Genomic DNA, 9,432 nt, shown 5'->3' with positions numbered 1-9,432 from the left:
ATGCAAAAACAACAAGGAATAGACAAGATGTAACAGTGTGTGTTGTATTTCACTTGTATGGTCTCTTTGTTTGAAATATTTATTATTTGGGCATTTTTAATCTTCCATATCCGACATTATTGTAATATCACTTAGACATTGTGTTGTATTCGGTCAGTTTGCACATTTCTCACACTGTACCAATGTTTCCTTGCTTTAGAAAAAAAAAAGAACAACTTCTTCTCAGCCGCCTCGCAACATTTTATTATTAACATTAGTGAACTGGTTGCTGTAAAACATCGTCCAGCCATCTGAGTCAGATCCTCTCATGGGAAAGCTACTGAATTTTGCCATTCATACATATTTCCCCTTCGCCCCCTTATGTCGACTCACTTTAACCAGAGCGGATTATTCTGTTCAGTCAGAAATGAGAGGGTTTGTCAGAGTTCCTGTTCGGTAATAACACACAGATGTAGCCTACGACAACTCTCGCTGAGGCCGAGCTTGGAAAAGCTGGAGTGAGAGAACTAGTGAGTGAAACTCATGGGAATATACTGGTGGTATGAGAAATGTTTTGATCAGAAACTTTTTTTTTTTTTTTCTATTTTTTGGCATCTTCTGAAGGTGAGTTTTTCCCTTCAGCTCCTGGCTGCGTATCTGCTTACTGAAGACAAAACGACTTTAAGTCTTCGTCAGTTTATAGATTTACGGCCGACTTGAATGACGAGTTGACTAATAAAGCAAAAATCTTAAAGGGATAGTTCAACATTTTGGCAAATTGGCCCATTGCTATAATCCTTATAGTTTTAGCAGGTTTGTTTCCTTTAATTGTCGGTGCAAGCTATTTTTTAGAACGGCGGAGCAGAGCCGCAAGCTGCTCAGAGCTACACTACGGAGGCTAATGGGATTTCTTGGTTTCCCTCATCAAACTCATCAAATACACAATCCAACAACTCCAAAACGCTTTGGTGGACAAGTTGTGACCTGCACATTCACCACGCTATGAGATAATAACACAACGTTACCAGACAGAGTTGTTTTAGAGGTAAATGCAGAGACTGCTTGCCGAAAAACTGCCCCCAACGGAAACGCGCATCAGTGGTTTTGCATGCATTTCCCGCTCTAAAAACAGCTTGCACCAACAATTAAAGGTAACGAACCTACTGCTATGACTATAGGGATTATGGCAATGGGCCAATTTGCCAAAAATGTTGAACTATCCCTTTAAGCTGACTCATCTTTTTTTGTTGTTTTGGTTTTTTTTGGCCAGTTTCATACAGTAATCAGACTTTTTTCAAGTGAAGTCAGACGAGGATGCGTTCAAGCACTCGGAGGCAGTAGACCCAGTCGGGTGGCAGCTGCTGGTAGGAGATCTTGTTTCCGTCCAGTCGTAGGAACTTCATCCTGGAGTAGGACAGAGGTCCCACTTGTCTGCAGAAGCTGGTCACGTTGAACTCTGTGGCAAGGAGACAGAAACCAGACAGGCTCTTTAAATAAATAAAAAAACACACAGGGACTACATTTATTATTAGAGAAACATTATTCACCGAGGTGACAGCCATCTCCCTCTGTCTTGTCGAAAACATCACAGACACTTACGCATTCCAGACAGCTTTGATTTCACATCATGGAGCACATGTTTCACCGTGTCTAAGCTCTTAAAGCAGAAGTGAGTGATATATTTGTGTTAATATAAGTCTTAAATAGTTATATCTTCCGACAGCAATCACTTACATAGAGTGTTTGGACTGAAACACGGGTCTGTCAGTCCCTCTGCTCTGCTCTGAGCCGAAGAGAAAACATTTATCGTATCCTACAGTTTTTATCCAATGAGGAGAGAGAACGGCATGCAGGGCTGTGTGTGCAGCCAAGGAACGCCGTGAATGTGGCGACGTAGCGACGAGGACTGTTATGGTGCGTTCAAGGAAACTCGTATTTTTCCGACCGTGAAGTGGTACCAGTTCGATCTGGTACGAGTTCACCGGTCGGAAGTTACGAGTGGCCGTTATAGTGACTTTCACCGGTAAAACAGGTCGGAAAAACACGAGTGGGTTGCCTGGAACGCTACAAAGTCGTAAGTTGTTAGCCTCGTAAACCCGCCTCTCCCGGAACTGCATTTCATTTCATTCTGAGGGAGAGTCTGGCCTCATCCCCGCTCTAACCGTCTGGGGTGGGCGGCAGCTGGGCGGGAGTAGTAGCAAAGACGGTTTAATATCTTTGGTAGTAGTGTTGACAGACAACCCCATTCGGCCAATCAGCAAGTTGGTGTAGTGACGGGGCGTTACACCAGTCGGTCCCTGATTGGCCAACGTGCTGTGTCAATCAAAGCGGGCGACGCTGATTGGCTCGGCCTTCTGAGGGTTTCAGTCCAAACGGTTAGAATGGGGATGAGGCCAGACTCTCCCTCGGAATGAAATGAAATGCAGTTCCGGGAGAGGCGGGTTTACGAGGCTAGTAAGTTGTGACTTGAAGCTGTAATTTACGATTTCAAAAGCCTGCCTGGAACGCAGCATTAGCGAAAACGACCGGATCACTCACTTCTGCTTTAAAGATAAAGCCCCTCAATTACTTATCTTACTTATCTCTGCCTCTGCTTCTGATAAAGGCTGTGTCATCGTCGTTCACCATCTAGATGTCTTGCAGGTGCTGTGGTGAAAATGGAGGCAGAAGAAAAAAACCACAGCAGCCTCCTCTGCTTTCTCACTTTGTTTTCAGTAGTGGAGTCACTCAGCTCACTGTGTGTGTGTGTGTGTGTGTCTGTGCGTAGAGACTTTGGCAGACAGAAACTGCGGTAGCTGTAATGCTGCTAGCTAGACGGTGAGGTGTGTGTTATTGTGGAAGTGTTTTGCCGTCTGTCTGTCTGTCTGTCTCTCTGCTGCATCATCACGCGCCGACAAACAAGAACTGGTTTTTCACTTTTTTGCCAACCTCGATCTGCTCTCCGGGTCGCGGCTCTGCTGCTGCTGGACGCGGTCGTGTGAGCCAGTTGAAATGTGAGAGCACTGCTGCCTTCATGATATAAATCCTATCTATCAAAAAAAGAAAAAGAGAAAAAAAAAGAAAAGAAAAGGCCAGAGTGATGGAGAGCAGACAGAGAGGAGAGGAGAGGAGCGGCTGTAGAGGGGAACAGCATGTGCTTCTGGCTCATCTGGCACTCTCACCGCTGAATCCATCACAGATGTTTTCATACCACTCTCCTTACTTCTTTACTAGCTCACTTTCCCCTTCATCCAGCCACCCAATATTCCCTCCTCTCTTCTCTCTCCTCCCCACCCTCCCGTTTTCACTTCTTTCTTTCCATGTCTCCCCTCCCGAGTCCCTCCCCTCCTTCGTTCTCGCTCTTCTTCCATCTCTTGACTCGCTTCGCCTCGCCTGCAGCCCCTCCTGTGGCCGTGTGCAGCGCGGTGGAGGCCAAGCTGCGTTCAAGGGGGAGTGGGACTCTTGTGGTGTTTTTTTTTTTTACAGTTTCTTGTCACAGTTTCCACATTTCCTCACAGTGCCACCTCCTCAGGTGGTCACCGTGTACAGTAACCCACTAACGCTGCGTCTGAAAAGTGTCTCAAAGTGCAAGAGAGCGAACGAGTGGGAAATTTCCCTCACATGACGTCAATAACACCTCGGTTCTCGGTGTGAAAGGTGACTGTGTGTGCATGCGTTGTGTTATGTATGCGTCGGTCTCACCCTGTATTTCATTGGCCTCCAGATAGAGGTACTTCAGCGTGGTGGGGACTGTGGGAATGCTCGTTAGTTTGTTGTAAGAAAGATCCAGTTCCACCAAGCTGGAGAAGTTGAAAACCTGTGGGTGGACGCCGCCGCTCTGCAAACCACAGCGGCTCAAACGGAGGTGTTTAAGGTTGAAGAACGCCACAAAACTGTCTTTCTCCAGCCCAGAGAGGGAGTTATTGGAGAAATAGAGCTGCTGGACAGAGGGAGGGAGATGCCTGGGGACGGACGAGAACCGATTCCCACCGAGGTCCAACAGATTTAGACTGAGCAGACCTGCAAGAGGACGGGAGAGGATGAAAAACACAATTGCACGAGTGTCAACATTTTAATGCTAATAGTGACGCAAGTATAATGTGATTCTCAAACAGTGGGGTGAGAGACAAATGACTAATATAATGCATTACTGGAAGACTCTAGACACTCATCCTAATTAACTATGTAAAACAGGCACTACATATAGACAGCATGTAAAAAGTGCTACTGTGTGTTTCACCTAATGTAAACGTGCACCGCAGGAGGAAGCTGCTCACTTCCCATCCCACTTACGTACAAAAACGTACGTTTATGATGCATGTGTGGAGGAAGGAAATGACACATTGCGCTACCTTTGAGGTCTCCCTCTGTGATGGCTTGCAGTTTGTTTCCCTGCAGCAGCAGCAGCGTCAGATTGTGCAGATTCTGGAAAGCCGCGGGGCTGATGCTGCTGATCTGGTTGTGGGCCAGTCGCAGCTGCTTGAGTCCTGCCGGCAGGAAACTGGGCACCGAGCTGAGGCGGTTGTTGTTGGCGAACAGGTAGTACAGCTGGGTTTGGTTCTGCAGCAGCAGCAGGGCGGCCTGGTCCAGCCTGTCGCTCTGCAGATCGTTGTGGTCCAGGATGAGCCAGCGCAGCCCCGTAACGTTGGCCAGCACAGAGGAGGACAGGGACGAGATGTTGTTGCCCTGAGAGTAAAAACCAGTAGAAACATCGCCTCAGGTATTTGGTCTTTGCGGACTTTCCTCTTACAATAAAACACGTGCAGCGCCGCAGGGCAGTGGACACAGACCGCTGCTGCCAACAGGAAATGAAAAACCACTGTGTGTTGGTAGCAGACCACTGTTAAAGGGATAGTTCACCCAAAATTCAAATTTCACTCATTATCTACTCACCCTCATGTCGACTAAGAGTCCTCCGTGCCTTCTCTGAGTTATGGGGGGGTCCACGCAGCAGTATTTGTCCATATAATGGTGGTTGTGAACGGAGCTCACTTTTCTTCGTCCAAAAAGACACACCAAAAAACATCCAAATACCTCCATAGTGCTCGTCTGTAATGTCCCTCTTGTATTGAAGCCCCAACATGAGAAATTGTTCCGCCGGTCAGTGCAAATCTCGCGACACAGGAAGAGCAGTGAACTGAGACACTGGGAGCTTCCGCTACAAACAAGCTTAAAATATAGACTTATTTAATTTTTTTCCGAACAATTTCTCATGTCAGGGCTTCAATACAAGAGGGGCATTACAGACGAGCACTATGGAGGTATTTGGATGTTTTTTGGTGTGTCTTTTTGGACGAAGAAAAGTGGTATCCATTCACAACCATTATATGGACAAATACTGCTGCGCGGACCCCCCCGTAACTCAAAGAAGGCACGGAGGACTCTGAAGATTCTCACAGCTCTTAGTCAACATGAGGGTGAGTAGATAATGAGTGAAATTTGAATTTTGGGTGAACTATCTATCCCTTTAATATAAAACACACTCAGCGCCTGTGTCGGTGTGTTTTTCTCACCTGCAGAAACAGGTATTGGGTTCTGTCCGGCAGGCTGTCGGGGGCGTCTGCCAAACCTCTGTGGTCGCAGTAAAGCGCCGTGGGCCACTGGATGGGGCAGTCACATTGTTCGGGGCACGGCTGAGGGTTGTTGGCGCGGAACCAGGCCGGGTCCATGCGGCCCTGCAGGCTCAGCACGCTGGGCTCCCCCAGCATGCGGTTAATCCACAGAGGAACGCCTCCGTAGTCCATATCGACTACGTATGTGGCCGAGGCGCAGTGAAGCGCACACAGCAGCAGCACCAGGAGCACCATGGAAACAGCTGGCGAGATATACGACCCTGAAAATGAAAACACCAGGATAAAGGTGATGATTAGGAGCAGGTTTCACACGTGCAGGAGCTAAATCAAGTCTTTAATGGTATCACGCCTGGGTGTCTCGGCTTAGGCAAAAGGAACAACATGTTTTTTAGCAGAAAGCCCAGAGGCACAAGCTGCATTATGGGAAGTGTAGGATCCATGTGAGGACCTCCACAGCACGAGGACTGACCCTTTAAGTTTCCATCTGAAGGTCGAACAGTTCACCACTGAAATATCTCAACAACTAGTTGATGCATTGCCGAAAGGTTTTGCACAAACATGCATATTTTATTTTATAGAAGTTGTGACTTTAACTTTTACTTTGTGTTTAGTATTTTTGGTTGTGGTCGTAGTTTACAGTGTTTACAGTCCCCCATCTGCACAGACATGCAACAGTAAAAAAGCTGAACTCCTGTAAAAACCAATGCAACTCTCTGACTTTGCAGAATTATTGAGTGTACACAAATAAATGAGGCATTTAAAACCAAGAAGTTCACAGTTTCAGTGTGAGGTCAAATAAGGTGACTGTTTTGACACGATCAGTGTTACATGCAATTAGTGCACAAGTTGAGATGGTTTGCTTTTGCACACACTTTTCTTTTGCAATGAAACCTCTGAGTAGATGTTACGGTAATACCTCCATAGTAGCTATGCACAAAAGCACACGCACGCACACACACGCACGCACGCACGCACACACACACACATACACACACACACACACACACACACTCTGAGTAGTTAAGAGAGGTTTGAATCATCAGGAAGTTTTAACTTTATCAGCATCTTTGTGCTGCTGCGTTCTGCCTTCCTTCCTCCCTCCCATGTCCAGCCTTACAGTACAGTAGGCTTCAGCACATGCTCTGCAGATTGCCAGCAGATTAGCCGTGTTATGCAATCATGACTCAAGCCAACTGTAATCAGCGCACAATGCAGCAGCTTTGAACATTTCCAGTTTTGCCTGCCTGCCTTCGCCTCGCAAAAAGAGAGAGAGAGGAAATGGAATCAGACGAGAAACAAACAGACACGCTTACCTGTTGATCACGAGCTGCAGAGCAGAGACACAGGTTGTCTTAAATTTCCAATGAAACCCTCTGGGAAAACTGAATGAAGCAGAGTGTGTGTGTGTCAGTGTATGTGTGTGTGTGTGTGTGTTTTCAAGCCTGCACCAATGTTTACCCACTGTCTCATACATTCCCCTTCTTCAAACGCTGCCCACATCCCAGACCCCACACCTCCTCCGTACCCGTCCCTCACTCACTTCTTCCCTTTCCCCCCTCTTCCTCTCCCCCTCCTTCTCTCTCAGCCCTCAGTAACATTTGGTGGAAACATGTTTGCTGCTTGTACCATGGAGATGCACAAGACAAATACACAAAGCTCCACTAACTAAAAGGACTGCTGTGCTGAGGAGAAGAGGGGGAGGAAGAAGAAGGAGAAGGAGAGGAGGGAAAGAGGGAGAGATCACATGAGGGAAACAAATCAGTTTGGACTTTTTTCAGCTAATGCGAGAAGAATTTGATCAGCATTCAAGTATATTATCTTGTGTGTGTGTGTGTGTGTGTTTTTGTGTCTCTGTGTCTGTGTGCATGTAATTGGGTCAACAACAGTACTTGTCCTGCCTGGAGACGCTCAAACCACAAAGTACCTGGGGAGCCAAAGAGACCATTCAGTGTGTGCGTGTGTGTTAGTGTGTGTTAGTGTGTGTGTGTGTGTGTTATTGAAGGAAAGGAACTTCTTGCAAGCATCCGAGCAGACCAGAGGAAAACGATTCCAGATTCCTCTCCCCCCAGATTGAGGGCAGCGCTCTGAGAAAAAGAGGCCAGGTGGAGAGTTGGAGGTAAAAAAAAAAAAAGAGTGGACGGTGTTTTCTCAGCAGGGAATAAAAACAGCGCCCTCTAGGACAAAACACAAAGAATGACACCCAGGATAGAAATGGATCTTCCTCTTTTTCTTTTCTTTTTAATTTAACCATAAACCATGAAAAACAAAATGTGCTTGAACCATAAATAGGCCTCTGCAGCCCTGAAGTGTTAATTATAGTAAATGAATACTTTGGGGAAACTTGAGGGCAACACTAAAATTACTGAATATGTGGCACGCTGCAAAATGTCCCACAATCTGGAGATGTAGTTGCACAGATATTTTTAAAACTGTGACTCTGTATGTGATGAAATCTGGACTGGCATCAGGGTAACACTTTACTTGACGCCTATCTCTATAACACATTATAGCGATACTTATAATGAGGTATAATGCAGTTATAGCACTGTATAACTATAGTTATAAACACTCATACATGATCATAATGCTTTATAACAATAATCATAACACACTATAAATCATTTTATCATGACTTATAAGGTCAGGTATTATAATAAGTTATAATTGTTACTCGCTGACAAAGCCCACATGGATAATGTATTATAAATATAGTTATAAATGGCTTATAAATGTGTATAACTATCATTATAAATAAATCATAAATCACATAAGACTTTATAACAATAAGCATAAAACATCATAGAGCATTATAACTCTATTATAATACTAAGACCTTATAAGCCACTATAAAATGCTCTATGATGTCTTATGCTTATTAGCCTTATGATAATTAATGAGTGTTTATAATGATAGTTATACACGTTTATAAGCCAATTATAACACATAACTATATTTATAATGCATTATCGATGTGGGCATTGTCAGCGAGTTACTAACAATTATAACGTATTATAATACCTGACCTTATAAGTCATGATAAAATGCTTTATAGTGTGTTATGATTATTGTTATAAAGCATTATGATCATTTATGAGTGTTTATAACTATAGTTATACAGTGTTATAGCTGCATTATACCTCATTATAAGTTTGGTTATAATGCGTTATAGAGATAGGCCTCAAATAAAGTGTTACCGAAATGATAATCTGTGCAGTCTTGTTTTGTCACAGCGTGCTTGCTGCTCCAGTTTCACACACAAAAAAGTTGTTTATGAAAAGTTTAAGATTTGCAACGGTTCACAGCTCTTGTGTCGTGTTAGATGAAGTGATTACAATAGCCTACATCCTGTGAAAAATAAAAAATTACTCTGCGCAGTTAATGCCAATACATTCGGCGGTTCATTTGAGATAATTCACACAACCACAAACGTCACTGTGGTGCTGCTGTGAGACCAGACAAGTCACAGTCAGCAGGATTCACACATTATCTGGTAGCCTTATTCACCATGTCTGGATAATATATTAGTGCCCGTCCTATTTAAGTGGATGATTCATATTTTTGACCTACTTTTGGCACTTAATGAAAAGCCGAGGGATCACTTGGTCATTATGACACATCATCTGGACAACATGAATGAACCCACGCAACCACCACCACTATGTCTTTCACTTTTTAAAAAAGAAAAACAAAAAAAACCTAAAACACCAACCTCATGCTGGAACTAGAAACAGAAAATGAGGTCACCAACAAACTCCTGTCATCTCTACAGTTTTGCACGTAAGGCCTACATGTAACTGTAGCATCTTTTCTCAGCATGCGCCACCTTTTTCCCCATTCATGCTTTTCCTCCTTTCTTCTCCTCACTTCGATTTCTTGACTTGAACAGTGTCGTTTCTCATTT

General features: G+C 44.6%; 1 protein-coding gene across 1 annotated transcript; it reads right to left on the bottom strand.

Moving 5' to 3' along the window:
* Positions 1-1,243: 1,243 nt before the first annotated feature.
* On the bottom strand, positions 1,244-6,989 carry LOC310985528 (lumican). Its single transcript, XM_083971141.1, has 5 exons — positions 6,845-6,989; positions 5,472-5,791; positions 4,311-4,644; positions 3,661-3,978; positions 1,244-1,435 (listed from the first exon to the last, which is right to left on the bottom strand). Exons 2-5 carry the CDS (start codon positions 5,763-5,765, stop codon positions 1,284-1,286), a joined length of 1,098 nt encoding a protein of 365 aa, XP_083827267.1. The 5' UTR covers positions 5,766-5,791; positions 6,845-6,989; the 3' UTR covers positions 1,244-1,283.
* Between the last annotated feature and the right edge of the window lie 2,443 nt (positions 6,990-9,432).

This window comes from Trachurus trachurus (assembly GCF_905171665.1).
Source record: "Trachurus trachurus genome assembly, chromosome: 5".
Lineage (NCBI taxonomy): Eukaryota > Metazoa > Chordata > Actinopteri > Carangiformes > Carangidae > Trachurus > Trachurus trachurus.
The sequence above is the reverse complement of the archived record's forward strand: the minus strand, read 5'-3'. Positions and strand labels throughout refer to the sequence as shown.